The following is a 23,518-nucleotide window of genomic DNA, read 5'->3' as shown; positions in this document are numbered from 1 at the left end:
CACACCAGTCAGAACGGCCATCATTAAAAAGTCTACAAATAACAAATAATGGAGAGGGTGTGGAGAAAAGGGAACCCTCCTACACTGTTGGTGGGAATGTAAGTTGGTGCAGCGGTTATGGAAAACAGTATGAAGGTTCCACAGGAAACAACTGAATTACCATATGATCCAGCAATCTCACTCCTGGGCATATATCCAGACAAAACTCTTATTCAAAAAGATACATGCTCCCTCCCCTATATTCATAGCAGCACTATTCACAATAGCCGAGACATGGAAACAAGCTCAATGTCCATTGACAGATGAATGGATAGATGCAGATTTGTAGCAACTTGGATGCAACTAGAGATTATCATACTAAGTGAAGTAAATCAGAAAAAGAAAGACAAATACCATATGATATCACTTATATGTGGAATTTAAAATATGACACAAATGAACCTACTTATGAAACAGAAGCAGACTCATAAAGAACAGACGTGGTTGCCAAGGGGGAGGGGGCTGGAGAGGGATGGAGTGGAAGGTAGGGGTGAGCAGGTGTAAGCTTTTATATACAGGATGGATAAACAACAAGGTCCTACTCTATAGCACAGGGAACTGTATTCAATATCCTATGATGGAGAAGAACATTTAAAAAAAGAATGTATATATATATATGTATAACTAAATCACTTTGCGGTACCGCAGAAATTATCACAACATTGTACATCAACTATACTCCAATAAAAATTTTAAAAAAGAGAAGTTCCGGTTACTCAGATTTTCTGAGTAAAACCACATTAGCCACGAATATATATCCTGAGACCAATTTAGTTTTCCTTCTACCTAATTCTTCGGGAGTAACCTGAGTTTCTGATCTGTGCTCTTCAGAGCTGCTCAGTCACCTGCCATCTTTTTTCTAATCTTTATTCTTCCTCTTGAGGAAAAGTAAAAAGAAAGGAAAAGGACTTGATGTAACACAATTTTATCAACTGCCTCTCTAGCAAGTAATGGACTATACTTGCTAAGTAGGATTACTCTGGCAAGTGCAGACATTCATAATAAATAATCCTGTCACTCAGAAGCATGAATGTCACAATGATTTTTTTTACTTGCCCGGGTATAAAGCATGTTTTCCCTTTTGCTTAGGTTATTAGGAAGCTAAAAGGTACACTTAGGGCTCACACATAACTAACTCAATCTGTTGTTAATTCTTTCTTATAGCTTATAAACAAGTTTCTTATATACATATTTTTAACTGTTCAGGTCATTTCCTAAAGTTTAGTACTATAACACTTCTCAAAACATTTTTCCAGTAAGAAAACAAAAGTAATAAATACAAATTACTTGAACAGATTTCCTATAAGGTTTCAGAGTACTTTCTCCAATAATGTCCAAATTTTTCTGCTTTATTTATTGTTTTAAATGATCTCACATACCTTGAATTTTCATCTTCTTGAAAATGATGTGCTCTTAATTGGGATGCCACAAACAAGGATGAAGCTATTGCCAATAACTGGTTTCTCTCATTCTCTGTTAACTGGTGTCCTGAGGGAAATCAATCAATCAGTCAATCAATCACACACATAATGCTAACATCTATGCTTCTATATTACAGAGTTATTAGTCATTCAAACAAGTATTTTATCAAGCATCTCTTATGGAGCTAGTGTTGTACCAGACACTGGGCTGTGCCAGAGGGAAAGGAGGGAGCAAGATGGTTCAAATACCCCTGCTCACTGGAAGTTTATAGTCCAATTTGGGAAAGAAGATATTAAACAGATGCACAGAACAAAACAATTGCAAATAAGAAAACTACTCCCAGAGATCTCTGGGAAAAACTTAGGGCTCCTCATATCTGCTTCTCCTTATCACTCCCCACCCCAAATTTTACTTCTAAGGAGAGAGAGGATAAAATGAGGAAAAGGAGTGTCGCCGGTCAAGGACAGTGGCTGGGCCATGTTTTCTAATGTGAAGGACTAAAAGAAAATAAATACGTGATCCTCTTGCCTCTATACTTACAGTCAGGGTTTGAATCCCAGTCAATCAACCAAACAACCAATCGATTTCTCTCTCTCTCTCTCTAATTCACTCTTCTTACCATAATACAGCTGCACCTGGGGGCAGTGGTCTAGCCTGACAAACCCGGGGAAGACTCCCTGGTCTGGCTGAGTGTGGTGCAGCGGGGAAATCTGCTCTATGTGCATAATAATTCCTCAAGAAGTGTGTGAATCAAGGCAGAACTGGATACTCCAGGGTCTGCCAGCTAACACATCCCCTTGAGTGCTCTGTAATCTCACCACAACTTCTAACACTATTTATTTACTACCATGCTATATACAGATAATAGAGTTTATTAGATGGTACAGTATAGGCAATTTGAGTGCTGGATCACCAGCACTAAGATGCTACTTGTACAATTCAAAGAAGAAAAAACGATCAGGTAGTTATTTAAGTTTATCGCAAAGAAATGAAGTAATTTCAACACTATGTCTTAAAAATTATTCAAAACAGAAATAAGACTAAAAATATTCACAACTAGAATATAAAGACTTTCCAGATCGGCAGCACATTTTTCTACGGAGAGGTGTTCCATGAAAATGAAAGGTGCAGTGTTTCATGACACTGAAGGGTTAGGAAAGTCCCAGTGACCCATTCTTCGAGACAAACCTAGGAGCAACATAAACTATAACACCAATGTGGGACGTCTCGTTGGTCTGGGAATTCAGTAACAGAACCCTCAGTGGCCTAATAAACCACATTCCTACAGGCTTTGAAAAGTTCCTAATCATCCCCAACACTGAAGCAGTGATGGAAACATTCCATATGCTTCCATAATAAACTACCCTACATGAGGATTACAGAAATTTGGTCTCGGTCTTCTCAAAAACATACCATCTACACAACAGCTGTTCTCAAAGTATGGCCTGGGGATTACTGGGAGTCCCCAAGAGCCCCTTGTGAACCTAACTGGAATTATATAATTCTTCAGTAATTTCCTCAAAAAGTATTTTCTTCAGTAATTTCCCTTTTCGAGGAAATCTCTCTTTTCACATTGACACATGAGGGATATCTTAGTTGGGTATAGTACTCTTGGAACAAGTTCCTTCCTATGGAACAGATACTCAGTTTAAGGTTTTCTAATTTCCAGTTTATAGAGTCTGAAGATGATTTCATTCTACATTCTTTGCATATAACTTTTTTCTTTCTAGAAGCTTTAAAAAGTTTTTTGTTCTTGATAAGCCTAGAATAGTTACTCTTTTTCATTAATCCTGTCTGAAACTCAGTGAGTCTTTCCAACAACATCTCAAGTCTTTCTTAAGAACAGTGAAAAAAAAAATCTCCCTTATTATTTCTTTTAAAATTAACCTTTCCTTGTCGATTTTATTTCATGAAACCCTTACTATTTACACATACAATCTCTTGGCACTTCTCTCGACATCTCTCATCATTTCGCACATTTCATTCTCTCTACCTTCCTGCTACATATTTTGAGATACTTCTTCCATGTATTTTTTTTGGGTCACTGTAATTTTGTTCTTAGCAGTCCTTTCACTTTGCTGAAATGTTTCATTTCTAAAACACAGTTTTTTGTACTCTTCTAATACCTTTAAGTGTTCTCACAATTTTTCAGTCAGCAGCAGTCATCTCCCTCCCATACCTGCAGGTCTAAAACTGAATACTGGCTGTCTTCAGGGATTCTTCTAGGTCTCCCTCCCTAGATAGGTAATCTTCTTCCTTTGTATGCAAATGACTCTGTTTGCTCCCAATAGTCAGGTCAAAGTATAGGCGGGGGTTTGCTGGTAAATGTTTAATAACCAACTGGGATGTGAAGGAAGAAGTGCGGTAGTGTGCAGCATTTGCCAATTTCCTTACTACAAGTACTTTCTCCAAGGCTGATTTCAAACCACCAACATCACATCAAAAATGGATTAGGAAGAGATACACACAGTGGCTCTCCTGAGGCAGTATGACAGCCCCTGCACCTACAGAAGAGACTCCTTGGAGAGGTGTTTCAATAGTCTACACCACCTCGTCCTTGAAGCCATCCTTGATTCCCCAAATTGCAATTAGTTTCTTTTTTCTCTGCTTCAAGACACTTTGCTTGTATCTTCACCTTAGCACTTCTTTTATTCTGTCCTGTAGTGTAGTTAGTTCTTTACCTGTTTATTTCCCTAATGATATAACCACTTTAAGGACAGGGAAAATATATTATTTCTCTTTGATATTCTTCTAGAGTCTATACCAATTATTTGTTGAATGATTTTAAAGACTGAATTTTTAAAGGCAACACTTCAGTCACATATTTACCACTTTTAAAGGTACAGAAATACTTGACTAAATTCAAAGGGAAAAAATAAAGAGAAGTGTAATTAATAGTAGACTTCTTGTGCTAAATCAAAGTTGTCTAAACATTCCACAACGAAGAGAAAGATAATTCTAATGATTTCTTTTGATGGGGCTGGTGGTTCAAGTGTAGCAAGGCAGCAAAGAAATAAGTCCAAAATGTCCATTCTAGGCTATCTGAAATTATACTTCTTAAAATATCTTCTTCTTCAATTTTCCCTTTATTTCAAAATCAAAATATCTACTTCTCCATTTTCCATTTATTTTTCAGAATCAAAGGAAAATACCTTTTCAACATCAGCATCTAATAAGTTGACGTGAAGAACAAATTCTTGTGTATTCTATTTTTAAAGTTTAGACACAATCATTTCAAGGTTCAGTCTAAGAGACTTTAGTAACACTGCCCTAGTCTACAAATAAACTTGGGATAATATACATATATAATAAAAAAATTTAATGCAGTCATAAAAACAGGCACTTGCCTATGAATAGTGTCTAGGATAGCTGGACAGATGGGAAGCAGATGGGTAATCCCAAAGGGGCAAAATGACTCCGCCTCAAACATATGGATAAGATCCTGGATTAACTTCAGTTGCCACTTCCTGCTGTCTCTTTCAGGCACATATATCAAACAATCAAAGATGATACAGTTTAATATATCTAAGACATGCTCTGGGGAAAAATCGGGAAGGAGAAATACAGTAATCTGAAGAAGAAGAACAAGAGGTAGTAGCCGTTCAGAGAAGAAAGAACTGACATGAAAATAATATGAAGGAATAAAATAAGCAGTAGACATTAAGAATGGCAAATATAGATTTGTACTTTTAAATTGTCATATCGTACATATTGTACAGACGATATGACACATACAGCATACTCTGAAAACTTCTGTGGTTTATGAATTTGAATCCTAGCACAACTGAATGAGTACTGAAACAGAAGTTGAAACCACTAAGTTAAACACTAAGTTTAATTTCTGGCTTTATTATATTACTGGTCACTTAGCCTTATCAGTCTTTCTGGGCTTTGGTTTCCTCACATGTAAAATGAAGGGTGAGACTAAAAATTGTTAAAGGCCTTCTAACAACTTATAACAATTTAAGAATTGTTATGCATAAGAAACAGAATTATGGTGTCTGTGCTGATAACTGCCTGCCAAAAAAAGAAATGTAATATTTAAGTTTATTACAGCAAACTGCAATATTCGGTTTTAAGAAAATTTCTGAGTTCTCTTGAGAATTTGGAACATTTTCAATTGCTGCTAAATGTATAGCACATAGTACCCAACTCCAATTAGAAATTTTAAATGCTCCATTTTCTTTTCCATGGTAATGGGATATAATACCAAATATGCATAAACACATGTATAAATGTGTGTATGTATATATAAATACCCATGCACACATACAATATGTGTGTTCTAAAGGTTCCCTTAAGTTTTTTGTTTTGTTTTGCGGTACGCGGGCCTCTCACTGTTGTGGACTCTCCCGTTGCAGAGCACAGGCTCCGGACACACAGGCTCAGCTGCCATGGCTCACGGGCCCAGCCACTCCGCGGCATGTGGAATCTTCCCGGACCGGGGTACGAACCCATGTCCCCTGCATCGGCAGGCGGACTCTCAACCACTGCGCCACCAGGGAAGCCCTCCCTTAAGTTTTGACCTGTTCTCTCCTTCTGCCTACTGTTTCACGTAAGTCAGGCAGACACAAAAGCACATGGAAATCTGAGTCCATTTCACAACCGACAATAACTTTTAATTAAAACTTTGGAAAGGACAAGAAGCCAAAATGTTAGGATCAAAATAAAACCAATTTGTAATCTGGACACATGTACAGTTAAGTAAAAATAGTCAAGGTAATACCTTCTCACCCATACTATGAACAAGATTCTTTTCCCTTACTGAAAACCATTGAATTGTACACTTTTAATTGTATGGTATGTGAATCATATCTCAGTAAAGCCATGATAAAAATAAAAAGAATCATCTAAATCAAAAAAAAAAATAAAAAAGATTCTTTTCCTTAATTCAACAAATATTTATTTAATGTCTGTTTTAGTTGCTAGTGAAACAATAAAAAGCAATAACATTAAGTGGTTCCTGGCTTCATGCAACCAACAGATATTAATGAAATCACACAAGAACAAAAGTGCAATCATGTTAAGGTTGTCATTTATATTTTTAAAAATTCAAAAATTCAGGAAAAAGAACCTGATGATTCATTAGTCTCTGTTTTAAGTTCCGAAATAAAACACATTCTTTATTTTTCTTGGTACTAATGATAAAGCCCTGTAACACTAAAGTTGTGAAAGAACAATCAAATCAGTAATCTCCAGTTATTCTTATGAAAACTCTGTATTATAAATTCTGATGTAATAAGTTGCTTTGTAAATGTATTCAGTGAAGCTGACCTGAATCTATATACAGCTCCTAAAATGAAGGAGTCATTTTATATACTAAAACACTTTAAATGGATATAAAGAACACTTAAAATTTGTGAGAGAAGACCTAATCTTCATATGTCCCCAAGCTCATTAGAAATATACGTAGAGGGCTTCCCTGGTGGTGCAGTGGTTGAGAGTCTGCCTGACGATGCAGGGGACACAGGTTCGTGTCCTGGTCCGGGAAGATCCCGCATGCCGCAGAGCGGCTGGGCCCGTGGGCCATGGCCGCTGAGCCTGCGCGTAACATTTCTGGTAAGTCTCACGTTAAGTCCTGTCAGTGTCTTAACACCATGCTAACCACATTTTCAATGCGCACTCAAGGGTTTTCTCTCTCACTTAATGAGCAATTTTTCTACTACCTGGAAACACTCACTGATAACTTTGCAGTGCTAAGTTTCACAGTCCACTTATTACTTTATTCAAAACTCATTTTTCAGAATAAAGCCATCATCTTCTTAGACATCCCCATTTTCATTAATAGGAATAGCACCTAGTAGTCTGAAATTTTCCGTGCTAACTTTCAAAAAGATACACTTTTAATATTAAAGAAGAGTTCCTGTATATACTCCTATCAGTGAGGAATACAAACATGTATTGACTTTCAGAAACACAACATTCCACATACTGGTTGAATTTCTCACTCAACAAAATTACAGATTATTACACATTCATGAGTCACTCATGAATACTCAAAATCATGAATGTCTATAGTCTAGGATACTCTAAGTATATCAATAAATCAAGTACAATATAGGCCCAAGGCCCTAATTTCAGAATAAAGTATACACTGTAATAAAGTATAAAAAATAATAACTTTAATACACTAAAATACTTCAATATATACAAACCTTTAAAGCCATCAGGATACACATCAGAAAGAAATTTAGTGTTGATGTCTCCTTTTACAAAGCGTGAGTTGATTATCACCTCTCGAAGTAATGCAATATTATGTGTAACACCTAAAAATAAAATGATAACAGGCTGAATTAAAAACAATGAGTCTGTTAAAAATCTAACTCCTATTATCTGGAGAAATTTATCATCAGTGTCCTATGGCCTAGCAAAAAACCATGCAAGATTACTCACCTCCTTGATTTCAATTGACAACAAAAAATGTCTGAACTTGAGGCAGCAATAAAACTCTGAATGCAAATTTAAGAAATTCAGTGGGAAAATCAATGTATTTTCAATAAATGTTAGAACTACTAGATACACATTTGGGAAAAACAGAAAGTGAACCTCAACCCTAATTCATAGCATACATAAAAATTGACTCAAATTGGGTCACAAAACTAAAACTATAAGACTTATAGAAGGAAATCAGGAGAAAAATCTGTTACCCTGAGGTAGGGAACAGATTCTTAGATAGTACACAAAACCCATGAACCATAAAAAGAATATCAACAAATTATACTCCATCAAAATTTAAAAGTCTGCTCTTCAAAGGATGTAATTAAGAAAATGAAATTGCAAGCCACAGAGAAAATATTCACAACACATATCTCAAATAAAGAACTTGTATCTGGTATATATAAAGAATGCTAACAATATAAAAATAAGATGACAAGCAAACCAGGTGAGAAAAGATAGGCAAAAGATCTAAGGAGACATTTCACAAAATATATACAAATGGCCAGTAAGCACAGGAAAAGACATTCAACATCACTGTCAAAGAAATACAATGGGATATACCCAAACACCAATTTAAGTGGTTAAAGGTTAAAAGACAGATAATACTAAGTGTCGGCAAGAATGTGGAACAAGTGGAACCGTCACCACCTGTGTGGGTGACAGGGAATAAATTGGTAGATTTTACAGTTTACTTCCACTTTGGACTGTCTGGCAGTTTCTTTAAAAGTTAAACATATACTCACCATATGATTCAGACAATTCACTCCTAAGTATTTACCCACGTTAAAATAAAAGCATATGCCTATACAAACACACACAGAGGTTAGCAGCTTTATTTGCAAAGTCAAAAACTGGAAACAATCTAAATGTCCATCAACAGTGAATGGATTAACAAAATGTGGTTTGTCCATATAATGGAAATCTACTCAGCAATAAAAGGAAGTGAGTCCCCCAATACACATAACAAGGATGAATCTCAAAATATTATGCTGAATTAAAGAAGCAAGACCAAAAACAATGCATACTGAATGCAACCTACAGAAAGTGGATCATGTGGCTGCATTAGGACAGGGTCGGAGAGAGGGTGGAGAGGCAAAGGCCACGAGGAAACTTTGGGAGATGACAAAAATGTTCAGTATTTTGATTGTGGTGATGGTTTCACAGGTGTATACATGCATATGTCAAAGCTCATCAAATTGAATACTTTAATTATGAGTTTATTATATGTCAAGTGTACTTCAAAGTAAGTGGAAAAGGAGAAGGGGGGCTGGGGCAGGGGGCAGGGGCGGTGGGATGGGGGGGGAGGAGGGAAAGGGAGACGACAAAGAGGACGAGAAGAAGAAAAAAGCCTGTGATCAAGTAGGAAAAACTGAGCCTAGTACACAATGACTATTCCAAAGTAAAGTTTAAATAGGTAACTACCACAAGAGGGATATGAATGGTATGAGGAGGATTCTGTGATATAGAAAGACTTTATGAAGGGAGTAGATTACAAAGATATTAAATAGGAGTAAAAAGTAAAGCAAAAAGGCATCTCAAAACCATGGAAAGCAGGAATTAGAGTAGGTGTCCACTAGAAGGGTGACTGGAGCATAAGAGAGCTGAAGTTGAAGTAAACAGAGAGGTTTGCTAATTCCTTCCAATTCTTTAACCCACTCTTGCATAGTTCTAATTTGTACCACTATACTTCGTAACAAACCTAGAAAGCCTGATTCTGTTCTTGCTTGTTCTTGATCTGATTCAAGTCTTATAGAATCCTCACTTATACAAGAATAATTACAAAGTAAGCAAAGAATCACTCAGTTCAAGTACCTGATCTACCTCTCACCTTGAGTAAGGCTATTTAAACTCTCGAAGTTTTAGTTTCCTCATTTGTGAAATGGTGATTTATTATCACCAGTCTAGTCAGTATGATTGTCATGAGGTACAAATGAAATAATGTTTAACACAATGCCAGGCACTCAAAAAGGTAAATTATTATTGTGCTATTATCCTTTTATATGAGAATAAATACAGAGCAGAAGACAACATGTAATAAACAAACGACAGAAGCTGTACAGCATCCTAAGCCTCAGCACTGACCTACCTACGTAACTTCTAGTTAACATTCTGTAAGAATGCAGCTCCACAAATTTAAGCTTATCGCTATTTCCATCTGGAGGGTGTACCCATCATATAAGGCAAGGAAGGATCAGCGAACTATGGCTTGCAGGTCAAATCGTAAATAAGGTTTTATTGAAACCCAGCAGTGTTTATATATGGTTGTCTTCATGCTAAACAGTAGAGCCCAGTAGTTGCAACAGAGACCATGTGACCCACAAAGTCTAAGGTATTTATTCTCTGGCCCTTTACCAAAAGTCTGCCACATCTGCTGCGAAGTTTTAACAATGCTGATGTTCTGAGCAGATTAATCTCTCTCTCTCTCTCTCTCAACATTTTCTCCACACCTACTACTCATGCAGGAATTAGATATCACAGGAAGGTACACAAAAGCAAACAGTATGGTACATGCTTTGGGGGAATTTTCAGTAACCAGTTACAGAATAAGAATATTACAAGGCAAAAGGAGACAAAAATAAGAAAATTGTGATCCAGAGAGACTGAATCATTCATCTAATGTTTAGTACAATATAAGTTACAACAGTAATATAGGTAAAACAAAAAATTTTAAATACAGAAGTATATTGTGACAGACTGCAGGTTTCCTCTAAAATTTGCTTTTTATTTTTTCCACAATAGAATTTTAGCTGAACAAAAGACCATCCAGACACAGACTCCATTTCCCCATCTATCTTATAGCTAGACGTGGCAAACCAATTCCTAGACAAGAGACTACAGTTAAAGTGATGTATCCGACTCCAGCCCCATTTACATGAAAAAAAGAACTGCCAGAACTTCCCTTCCTTCCCTTTTCCTAAGGGCTTCCTGATACAGCAGGAACTCAGCTTTGGCAATGCAGATGAAGAGGAGCAACAGGGTAAGTGTGGGGATGAGCAGAGGGGGAAGAGACAGATGTGTGTGTATCTCCTGAAATGAGCACAGGAAACTAACTCACCCCATCAGCACGGACCAGCCAGACCATTAAGGGAGAAGTGAATAAATTTCTATCTTATTTATACCACTGGATTTAAAAATCTTTGTTACAGCAGTTACCCTGTACCCTAATGTGTACATATGGGGGAGAAGGTCATACTTTTTGATATGACTTCCTATCTCTGAGCCAACAAATGTTAACAAGTTAATACAGCCTTCCAGGTATTTTTCTATGCATCCCTTTGTACTAGACCATACTAGCAACCATATGAAAAATTCTGAGCAACTCTCTTCCTGACTCAGAAGATATACATGTCTAAAGTTTTATAAAAGCCAATTTTCAATCTATTCAAACTACTTCAAAACATTTAGAGAAAGTTCCAAAATTCAAATTTTAATGCTATTCCTTTAGCTACACAAATATTCCACGGAAGAAGTTATCCTAGACAATGATCTAATAAATATCTTTCACAGCACATGCCCAGGAGAAATGCACAGTTATCCCAACCTTGCTTTGTGGATAATGACTTGGCCCATATTCAATGACTAACATTTTGAAGGACTTTTGTAATTATGTACATTTCTATGAGGAATTACTGAAAGGTATAAAAACTTCTGACTGCATCAATATATCTAACAAATCATTGCAAAAATTTGACATTTGCCTGTATTATAGGTGATATTTTGATAGACAAAAATGAAGAGCAATTAATTAAAAGCAAAGTGTTAGGATGGTTAGAAAGACAAACTAGGTAGGCAAGAATTTAAATAGAATATTCCTTGAAAAGAGTTCAGGCTATAAAAGGGAAATGAATCCCTCTGTCATATGTTTTACAAACAGACAAAACTAAACCACTTTAGAAGAAAAGAGTTACAACTTGCCAGAGAGATTTATATGCACAGTAAATGACAGATGTGTTGTTCCAGGAAGAGGAAAGTATTTGTGACTTACACAAACTTTCCTGGCTGGGAAAGAAAACAGAGAAAGATGCAGAAGGACACAAAGATGGGTAATATTAGGGAGGAACTTAAAGTATCTAAGACCTTTCATTGTGGTAAAAAGTAAGTGGATACCACCAGGTATTTCTATGAAGAGGATTGAAAGAAGGACACCATGGCCAAAGTGTATGAGCAAAGAGAACGGTGCACCGGAAAAGTCAAACAGGGGCATTCAGGGTCTGACAACCATGCAAATATTTCACTTTACCTTGAGAGCACCCAGAGTGGTTGAAACCGGGTAGACATGACTAGATTGTGCATTCCAGGAATCTCTGGCTGCTACTGCAAAAGGGATTGGGAAGAGTCAAGACCGAAGATGGAAAGAAGCAAGCTGACAACTGCAGGAGACAAGCTGAAAATGGTCAGGCCTCAGACCACAGCTAGGGAGTGGACAATACAGAAGGAGAAAAGCAGCCAGAGTTGAAAGATATCTGGGAGGCAAACAGGGCTTGGTGATTCAGTGGACATAAGGATGGGGGAGATGAGTCAAGTGTCAACACCCGAACTTCTGGCTCTGCAACAACACTGAAATAGTATTTACAGAAAAGGAAAAGGTTGAAAGGAAAAAACCTGATGCATCTTTTGCAAGTTAAATTAGAGATGCCAGTGAGATGAGACTGATAATGTCTAAATGATTAGAGTTCAGGCTAGCATGCAGATTAGAATGTGTATACATCAGAATATAGGGGTCATGGAGGTGGACATTCACATGAAGAAATCCAGAACAGAATGTGAAACACAGAAATGCAAGACAAATCCAGCAATGTGTGAATTATCTGTATATAATAACTGAAGTTTTGGAAAAAAATAAGATCCTAAAGGAGAGACTGGACAGGATGAATGTTAGAAGATCAAGGTGTGGCTACAACTTTATTTCCAAAATACAATGTTCTTATGTACAAATTAACGATTCAGAATGTTTCAATTTATAAGCTTTTTTGCATAATCAGTAAATAACTTAGAAAGGCACTCTAACCCTCAGAATTTCTGTCCTTTCTTCCTCCAGTTAAATAAAAATAATACTGTTCTCTTTACGTGCACCATAGTCTGTATTTAAACTCTACTGGCTTTCCTGTTACAGCCTAATGCTGGTATAAATTGCCTTGCTCTCTGTGTGGCCAATGCCAGAATAGTTGGCATCAGACTCTGTCTTCAGTAAAATACAACATAACTTTCAGAAATAGTTAATGATAATTTGAACAAAAATAAGATTATTTTCTGATGCCAGTGATCAATTCATGACCATGACATCCAAAAAATTTAAATGCATGCAGTTTTACAGGATAAATGATGTTCCACTTTAATTCCATATTCAAAGTTGAAAAAGAGGTGATTTTAGAAAATGTAACTCAAAAGAATCATAAGCAAATATTAATTTACATTTTGGACATCAAAGAACAGAGCTGCTCAAGCACACAAACGAAGCATGGACTTTTAAAAATCTTTCTACTTGAATAGTAAATACAGCATGAAAATATAGGCTTTTACCTTGCTAAATAGTGTTTCAGGAATAAAATTAATACATAAGAGCATTTTCCCTTTAATGTTCTCTGAGTAAAATATTACATATTACTATGCAATATTATATATTACTAGTCATTATCTATTATTCTTTCCTAAGGATCGTAAGGTAAAACAATAGCTAATGGCAGACAACCAAAATCTAGATCCCTCAACTGACTGCTCCAAAAACTACTGAATATTAATTAATTCTAAAGCCAAATAAGGGAATAATCAAAAATTATTTTATATCTAAAAGCTCAAAAGATCAGATAAATGATAAAAAGCATTGAACTAAGATATCCTACATATCTGAAAGTTACCATTTTGTATTTAGTTTACTTTCCATGTTTCAGTTAAGACAATGCTATTATATAAACTGATCTTGTTCAAACAATAAGCAGATAGTAGAGGTACTCTCAGGCTTAGTTTATAACTTTTACGATATTATTAATCACATACTCATAAAAATTATGACTCTGAGATTTGGACTGGGAATTGAGGATGACCTCTGCCAAAGTTCATGAGGTCCCATCTGTATGGGAAATCACGACCAGGCCACAAAAGAGAGGACCCCTAGGAGCAGCTTTCTCCTGACTGCCTGCTGGTTCCAAAACACTGGCCAGACATTAGCTGCACACACTGCCAGGATCAAACAGAGGCCAAAAGCCACTGCGTATTTCATGGGGACTCAGAAATTAACTTTAACCAAATTACATTTTTGCTCTAAAGAATCTTTATCTTAACAAAAGCTCACAATCAGCTTGGGAAAAAAGAAAAAATCATTTCAACAACTAAACAGTTATCAAACTAAACAGTAAACTGTCCACTTTCTGTTCTTCATAAAACAATTTTTTAACCCCTCTATCCTTTAGAATTAGTCAGATGAATGATATTTAACTACAAATCACAAATGCTTCTCTGTTTTTATTCCTTGAATTTTAGCTTTGGGAGGAGGGGAGCACGCGCTCCTCTTCACTTATTTTTTTAAAACTTTTCATTTTGGAGTATTTTCAGAATTATAGAAAATTCACAAAAATAGTACAAAGAGTTACTGTATGTCCTTTACCCAGATTCTCCAAATGTTATTATCTGACCACATTTACTTGCTTTGTCATTCATTGTCTCTTTCTCTCTCTTTTTATGTATACACACACACAATTTTTTTCTTAAACATTTGAAGGTAAATTGCAGGTAAGATATACTTTACCTCTAAATACTTCAGTGTACATATCCTAAAACCAAGTAGAGTCTCTTCTGTAATTACAGTACAATGCCAGATCAAAAAATTAACACTGATAGTAGTATCATTATCTAGTCTACAGACCTTATTCAAATTTCACCAGTTGTCCTATTTATGACCTTTACTACAAAAGGAAAACTTTTTTTTCTGGTCCAGGAACTAATCCAGGATCACACGTTGCATTTAGTTGTCATGTGTCCTTAGTTTCCTTTGATGTAGATAAATTGATCCTTTTTTTTGTTTTTTGACCTTTTCAAGAGTACAACCCATTTATACTGTACACTTTTTTTCAGTTTGGTTTAGTCTGTTTCCTCGTGATTATATCCATGTTACATATTTTTTGGCAAGAATATCACAGAAAGAATGTGTACTTTTCAGTGCATCATATCAAGAGGTGCATGATATTGATTTGTCCCATTACCAGTGACATTAATTTTAATCATTTGGGTAGGTTGCTAGGTTTCTCCCTTTTAAAGGTACTATTTGTCCCACTGTAATTAATTAGTTATCACCTGAGGTGATATTATGAAACTAAGCAAATACCTGTCTCTCATCATACTTTCATCCACTAATTTTAGCATCAATCATTGATGATTCTTACCCAAACAATTTGGTGTTTGCCAAGTACTGATTTTTCTACACTTGTTAGTTTAAAATCTACTGTAAGGAAGAGCTGTGAGCTCCACCCTCATCTATCTTTCTTACCTATCTGTATCAGTATAAACTCATGGACTTATATTTTATTTCATGGCTTTTAATCTATTGCTAGCATTATTCATTTTGTTGCTGAGGTCTTTCCCAGATTGGCCAGCAGAAGCCCCTGAAAGCTGGTTCCTGTGTCTTTTTGACACATCACCATTTTTTGAACACTTGATTACATTCTTATATAATATCTTTCAGGCTCATCTTATACTCTTCCTGAAGGAGCCATTTTGTCAAGGAGTGCAGGTTCCATTTATGGGGGGATGGTATTCAGAAAACAAGACCTGGGTGCTTGGTGTGCTCCTTGCTCTGGGTGTCAGTGCTGCTATGACACCCAGCAGGACAGCAGTTCTCAATCATTTGGCATGACTGTCCCCTCAGGGGACATACGGCAATGTCTGGAAGTATGTGGTTGTCACAACTGAGGCGATGCTGCTGTCATTTACTGGGTAGAGGCCAAGGGTATTGCTAAACACCCTACAATGTACAGGACAGGACAGCGCTCCCTGCAGCAAAGGTGTGTCTACCCCAGACGTCAGTGGTGCTGCAGCTGAGAAATCCTCAGCTAGAGGGCATGTGTATGTATGTACACACACAAAATTACAAATGCGGTAACATATAGTTATATATATTTATCTTTCAATCTAGGTTAAGAAGTATGAATTCACACTGAACTTCCAATTCAGCACCATGGGGTTCATTCCACACTTTTCCATTCCCATACCTGTAACTCCTTTCTCTGACAGTGAGAAACTTGGCTCTTCTTATCCACCATACATGTGTTTATTTCCTCAGTCCCAGAATATACATAAACTGGTTTCAGAACTGCTAACCGATGAACTAGGAAAAACAAACCTACTAACTAGAGTTTAATATTTGTTTATACATATTTTATCTCTGCCTTGAGGGTATCCAGTAAAAATACTATTAAAAGTTATTTAGATTAGCTTTTTTTGTCCCCCTCCTTCAGCATGATTGTATTATTCATACAGTCCCGTCCATCTGTTTGTATTCCATTTTGAGTTTTTTCCACCAGAACATTAATGATTTTATTTATTTTAAAATATTAAAATGGATCTAAAAGTCAGAAATATACAAAAATGTATAATCAAAGAAGTCTTTCCCTTTCAGCCCATGTACTGCTTCCCATCCCCCAATCACTTCCACCAGATCGTCCCTCCACCTCCTACAGGTATGTCATCTTATTAGTTCTGGTCTTGTGTACATGTGTGTGCTTCCAAAACTGAGCAGATACATGTATATATTCTTATTTCTCCTAGTTGTCTGCCAATATCTATTTTCCTTTCCTTCCTTTAATAAGAGAAATGCTACACTCTACCTGAGGATATGGCCACCTTGTATCAACTACATCTCCCATTTTCCGAGCATCTAGGTATGACCACCTAGACTAACCACCAATAGGACAAGAGCAGAAATAAAGGGTGCTTTCTAGGTTATGCCCTGAAAAACAGTGAACGTGAACTCCCCTGTCCCTGCTCTCTTCCTGCTGAGGCTGGATGATGGGCATGAAAGCAGCCACTTTGGGCCCCAAAATGAAAACCATCTGCTGTGAATGTGTGAGTCACCCTACTGGCCGTTGACAACCCCTTTCTCAACTGTTACATCGAAGAGAAATTAAACTGTGTCTTTCTTAGGTCACTGTATTTTTGATTCTCACCGTCACAACTGCTTAGACTAGCTTAACCATGAAAGGTCTTCAGGTGGAAAGAAGACAGTGCATACCAGTAAATGAAGACAACAGTCAAGCAGGAAAAAAGGGGGCCTGAGAGAAAGTGGTATAAATCAGACTGCAGAGTCCATGCAGAGGCAATGGGAGGACACTAAAGCAGGGAAGTGATCACTGGCTTTGTACTTTAGAAAGATTATTCTGTGCATACTGAAGAATGGATTGATGTGGTAAAGAGTACTTGTAGAGAACCCAATCAGGAAGCTACTGCACTCATCCATGATAGTGTTGGCTTGGGACTACAGGGCCAGAGGAAAATAAACAGACTCAAAAGTTAACTAGATGAAGTGTACAGACCCAGCCCCCTCAGAATGCCTTTGAGACCATTTTCTGAGCCCAAGTGCTCACTGCCGTTACTTCAGGGACTCTGCATCCATTACAGGAAGTACAAGCTTCCCTGCCCATCCTCGGAACCTCAGATAACTCAACTACCTCCTCCCTCCCCAAACACCTGCTCCCTCTTTTCCAGGCCTTTCCACAATACCTTCTGAGAGCGCGCTCCATGATCAGTTGGGTCTACCACAGAGCCGGCATCTTCATGGGACATTGCACTCACCTTCCTCCCTCAGCTGAAATACTCAACGTCCTCAAGGACCTCACTTCTCCAGCAACCCTCACTGCCACTTACAAAACATTACCTCTTCTAATCCTTGGAAAAACTTCCGTTTCCTTGAGGTTTATTTTCTCTGGTCAGGAAAACCTTCTCCAATTCTCTGTCATCTATCAACATCCTTCCCACAGTGCAATACTCTCTAAAGAATTTATGTTACCCAACTCATGACCTTCCCTCTGCTCCTAACTCATACCACCCATGTGGATGATCCACACGACATTATCTCAGCTCCGTTCTTAGGATCTCATGTCAAATAATCTGTTCTTCCACTTTAGCCACCTGGTCCCATAATCACACCCTGAAATCACCTAGTGTTCAGTAACTGCACTACTTTCAAAATCACCAATTCAAAATACATCACTTTCCAACGGCAATCCCCATCTTTCCAGCTTATTTCCCAAGTGCCTTCTCTGGGCCAATACTGAAACTTCCAATCTAGAATGTAAGACATTCTACATGTCAACTGCCCCTGACTCTTCTGAAGAGTTAATGTTAAGACATACAAAGCGGGCAAGAAAATAAAGAGACATAACCAATATAAACTTTGAATGGACCATGCTGGGGCTAAAAAGCAGGTAAAAAACACACTGTGGGGAACAATTGAGGAAATTCCAATATGGACAGTACATTAGATGAGATTGCTGCTAATTTCCTTTGGTGAGATAATGGTATTGTGGTTTTGGAGGAACATAATCTTACCCTTACGATGCATTCTGAAGTATTTAGGAGTGATATGTCATAACGTCTGAAACTTTCTGTCAAATAGTTCAGGGGAAAAAACAGGAGAGAAGGGTGAAGGGGAGGGAGAAGACAAAGAAAGGAAGAGATGGAGTAAAAAAGCAAATGTAGAGAAGTTTAACAATTCATCTAGATGAAGCGTGTACCAATGTGCAAAGTACTATCCATTCATCTTTTCTCTAGGTTTGAAAATGCCTAAAATTTAAAAGTCTGGGGGCTATGTATCAAGAACCACCTCCCTCTTTTGAGCTAAAAAAAATCATATATATTTCAATATAATGTGTATATATCCACGTCTTTCTCTGTGCTCATCCAAACATAACTAAAAATATTTTAGGACAAGAAGGTTTCAACTAAAAGCTTGCATTACTCTCCAAACTGCTTTTCTACTTTAATAATACATACAGACATGACTTCAAGTCACAGCTGCACAGTATTTTATAATGAAGATATGTCCATTTGGTGGACACTGTGGCTGGTCAGAATTTTGGCTACTACAAACAAGGCTGCTGTAAATGTCCTTGTAAACAGCATCTCACAATTCAGTCTTTTAACACTATAGGGTAGATTCCCAAAAACTGAACAGCTAGGTGAAAGGACATGTACTTTTAACACTTAGTGCCAGTTTATTTTCCCAGAAGACAGCAGTAGGTCATACTTCAGAGATGCCTGAGTGTGCCCATCACCTTTACTTCACCAACATGGTAAGTTACCAGTCTTTTTAAAAATACTGCTCCTCTGAGGAGTTGTTTTAAGGAAGCACAAGTAAAATATTCTCAAAAGAGTCACCTATGAGTCCTAAGGCAGTACTCACATTACTTTCAAAGGACAAAAAGGGAGAGGTGTGAAAAGAAAGATACCCTCTCCACCTCTGAATTCCCACTCTACTTTTTCACTCCACTATTATGGCACCTATGAATTTATATTACACTTATCTTATGTATTTTCTATACCAAGTATACTAGAAACTCTTTGAAATAAAGATAGTATCTCTCACTTATTCATTCACTCATTCAACAAATATTAATCACCTACCATGTATCAGGAACTGCTAAGCACCAGTAATACACAAATAAACAAGATAAACACCATCACTGCCCTCATGTACCTAATACTCTTATGGGATAATCCAACATTTAGCAATTAATTAAACAACTAATGATTTAATTACAGTTATGGTAAATGCTTTGAATAAGGCAGTAGAACGGGGGGCAATGAAAGCATATAACTCAGCACACAGTACTGGGAATGGCCTAAAATGGGCTTTCAATATGGCTTATTATCCACGGTTTAATAAATTTCACATAACACCAACTGACTGATAATGATTTATGACATACAGTTTTTAAACCTGTGGTTTTGTAACTGTAATGAGAGAGGGAGAAAAGAAGATGGGAACTAAGGTTACTGAACTCTACAAGGCAGTACTGTTGCCAAGCCCTTCTACATACCGAACCTCATTTAATCCTCACCACTAATTTATAAGGCAGAGACTCGCACTCTATCTCTTAAATGTGGAGTGTGAGATTCAGAGACACATAGTTACTAAATGGCATCCAGGACAGGATATGAATCCAGGCCTGTCTGATTTCTTTCTATTCTATCACAGTAAATCAAAGGTAGAAATTTCAGACCAAGCCTGGAAAAATCTATCTGCACAGTAAAATATATCTTGCTTTACACGTGATATATTTAAAGTTAGGAGAATAATAGCAAGCCTACTTTGTATTTAAGTCTCTGAATTAAAAAATATAGTAACTTGTGTACTTATACATAAAGTATAATAAGTAAATTAGTGGAAAACATGTTCATTTAAAAATATATATATATGGGGCTTCCCTGGTGGCGCAGTGGTTGAGAGTCTGCCTGCCGATGCAGGGGACATGGGTTCGTGCCCCAGTCCGGGAAGATCCCACATGCTGTGGAGCGGCTAGGCCCGTGAGCCATGGCCACTGAGCCTGGACATCTGGAGCCTGTGCTCTGCAACGGGAGAGGCCACAACAGTGAGAGGCCCGCGTATTGCAAAAAAAAAAAAAAAAAAAAAGAAGGTGTATTCTGTAAATATAAAGGAATATTCCTTTCAGAAGCCAGACACAGTAGAAGAAAAACTTTTAGGTGGGACCAATGCTAATTTAATATTTTGACAAACTGCCCATATGCCATGCCACTATGTTATACCAAATCAAAGTTTAATAGAGATACGACACGACAAAATATTCTTACTCAGACTGACTATCTCAGATTCATGAATTTACCATTCAAGCTCATTAGATTGAAACCTAAATTAACCACCAACTAATAATTCAACAACCACAATAAAAAATTCAATGATAGGGTGGGGGCAGCAGGGGGAACATATAGAAAACTCTTACAAATACTTTAAAAGCCTCTGGGAATAATCTTGCCAAGTGCCTTGTTTATGTCTATGTACTATGTATAGTTAAGCACACACACACACACACACACACACACACCCGAATTAAATGTGTGTTCCAAACATGCACAAGAATAATTTTGTGGCAATATTATTTCCGTAGGGCAATAAACCTCTCAAGGCCTACTTAACCAATGTACAGCTAAAATATGCATCTGCTGCTTATGGTAGAACACAGCAGAGTTATAAAACCAGAAAATACTCTACCGTTAAGGCTAAAAAGGAGCTAGAGAAATAGCCAGAAAGAATGTGAAGGGAAATTTTCAAATTCTAAGAGGCTCTGGATGTTAATGGTACTTCTTAAAATTACACCTAGGTTCCCTTGAAAGCTATCCTTTCGTGGATGGAGGTGAATCACTAGCACATGAGATTAGATACAATCACCATCACTAATTAACAGATGGGAAGAAAAGAGGGTGACAGTAAAAGGGAAGGGAGGGAAGAAAGTTCTCCTGACCTAACAAAAGAAAAGCTGTAAGAGAAAACATGACGACAAGTGAGGATTGCATGACTTATCTACCAACAGATGAAAATTAGCAGGGCAAGGTAGATGTGTAAAAATAGAGTCACTAAATTGTCCTGGGCCGCTATTGTCCAAACTGTTCACTGCACAAAGGAAGTTGGTCAAAGGGGCAAAGTAAGGGTTTGACATGCTCCATTGCTAAGCTGGGCTCCCTGTCTCAGGGCTGGAGACATCCAGAGAACAGAGCACTTTTTCTAATTCACACGAAGTTGCAGTCACTTGTCAAGACTTTCAACCTATGGGCTGTATCCACTCAAAAGGAGGCTTTTTGAAATTGCAGAATAGCTCCACGTGGGCTTGAAACAGGCTGGGTAGTCATACTCCACCACCGTCCCACCTTTCAGCCTCCAAAATATAGCCTCTCAGCCTCACTGCTATATTTAGTGAGCCAGAAAAGAGCCAAACTATACAGCCAGTCTTTCTTACGGGTGTTCTTAGACCCACAGTATTCATTCACAATTCAAAGTGAACTTATATTTCACACTTTAAATTTGATATTAAACTCCATTATTCTGAAGCTGATGTTAATTTATGTGGGGCTAAAGTAAAATGATCTTTTCATTACTAATGAAAGTTGCTAATAAAATTTATACTGTAATTCACTCCTTAAGGGAAATAAGTATAACTTTAATTATTTAAATTTAATGGCTCCTCCTAATACCAATATCACTACACACCCTAAAGGCTTGTAGGATCACACTTTGTTACACATTAGAATTATCCTGTATGTATGTGAGGTAAGAGAATTGCATTTGCTAGAAAATATTTTATAGTTTGCTCTAATTCAAAGAAGCAAAGAGCCATTCCCTCTACTCTCAAAGTAGTCAAATGTGGGTCACTATGGTTTAAATCTCCATACATTTTTAAGTTTCAAACTTCAAAACTATACAAAAACATAAAGACAATAATATAGCAAATTGGCTGTCAAGCTGCACTAGACAATAAAAGACTCCAGAATGAAGAGTCTATAAAATACTAAATGCGCATCCAGGAAAAGTCATCAATCGTAAGTTTAATTAAATAACTTAATTTCAGATGTATATGGAAAGTATATGATTGCTACAGAAAATTAAATACCTATTCTTAATTAGTATGTCAGTTTAATTCAAGCTTTTATTTCTATTTAAACACATAGTAAGCAAATGTTCTATCGAATTCTCTAATAAATCTTCAAGCTGTTTTCTAGACCTGGACTCAATGTATAATAACATAACCTCAAATGTTTGTTTTTACCTCGAATAACATAATTATCCAGTGCATCTTCCATTCTTTTCAGTGCTTCCCTTCTATCAGAACCATATGTGATTAACTAAAAGCAAGCAAACAAACAAAGCAGTTTATATAGATATAGATCTATCTATCTGTAAGTCAAACATTTCATCCTAGTAAAAATTAAAATATTTCATAACAGATTTCCAGAAAATATTTTGAAATTTCACAGTGGTTCAGTTTTTAGTACAAACTACGTCAATTAAGATTTTTTAAGTAAACAAATATTAGAATCAAGCTATTTCAGACTTTTCTCCGAGATTTCACTATCACAGAAAAGAGCTATTTGAGGTAAACCACAATGTAACAAAAACAAGCATATAAAAATTTAAGACGAAAGATATCAAAATTGTGAACATTTAGGATGGGATATAAACATCTGGGATAGTGGAGGATTAGGCAAGATTTGTTTTTTCTCTCCCTTCAAGTATGACGCCCTGAATAGCTAATTTTACACATAATATAGCCCAGAAGCAAAGGGTTCTTATATTGGAAAAACAGAAAGATCTTACTGTTCTATATGATTTTGTGCCTATTTATATGTGTTAGACCTTTTATAAATTAGCAATAAGAACTATTCGTAAAATATTTTTCTGGTTACTATGTTAGTCAATCTATAGTTTCCAATTTTTTGGTACATTTAATTAGCTGTTCAATAACAAGCCAGGTTGAAAATTAATTTGTAGACCATTTTTCTGAACAGAAATGTATTCATCTAAAAATGGAAACCTATATCTATAATATTTTATTGTATTTTTTATTTTTTAATTAAATAGTATTTCTCTAACAAACAAAATACCTAAAGTTCACTTTAACAA

General features: G+C 36.7%; 1 protein-coding gene across 1 annotated transcript in view; it reads right to left on the bottom strand.

Annotated features, from left to right (window-relative positions):
- PCCA (propionyl-CoA carboxylase subunit alpha) overlaps positions 1-23,518 on the bottom strand; it is a 364,039-nt gene that overhangs the window by 155,918 nt on the left and 184,603 nt on the right. Inside the window, exons 16-18 of the mRNA XM_082859189.1 lie at positions 22,665-22,740; positions 7,617-7,727; positions 1,419-1,527 (exon numbers count right to left, since the gene is read on the bottom strand). Of these exons, the coding sequence (XP_082715315.1) occupies positions 1,419-1,527; positions 7,617-7,727; positions 22,665-22,740 (296 nt within the window). The remainder of the gene's footprint in view (positions 1-1,418; positions 1,528-7,616; positions 7,728-22,664; positions 22,741-23,518) is intronic.

The sequence above is a fragment of the Leucopleurus acutus genome (genome assembly GCF_964270905.1).
Source record: "Leucopleurus acutus genome assembly, chromosome: 18".
Taxonomy (NCBI): Eukaryota; Metazoa; Chordata; class Mammalia; order Artiodactyla; family Delphinidae; genus Leucopleurus; species Leucopleurus acutus.
Note: the sequence above shows the minus strand (reverse complement) of the source record. Positions and strands in the feature narration are given on the sequence as shown.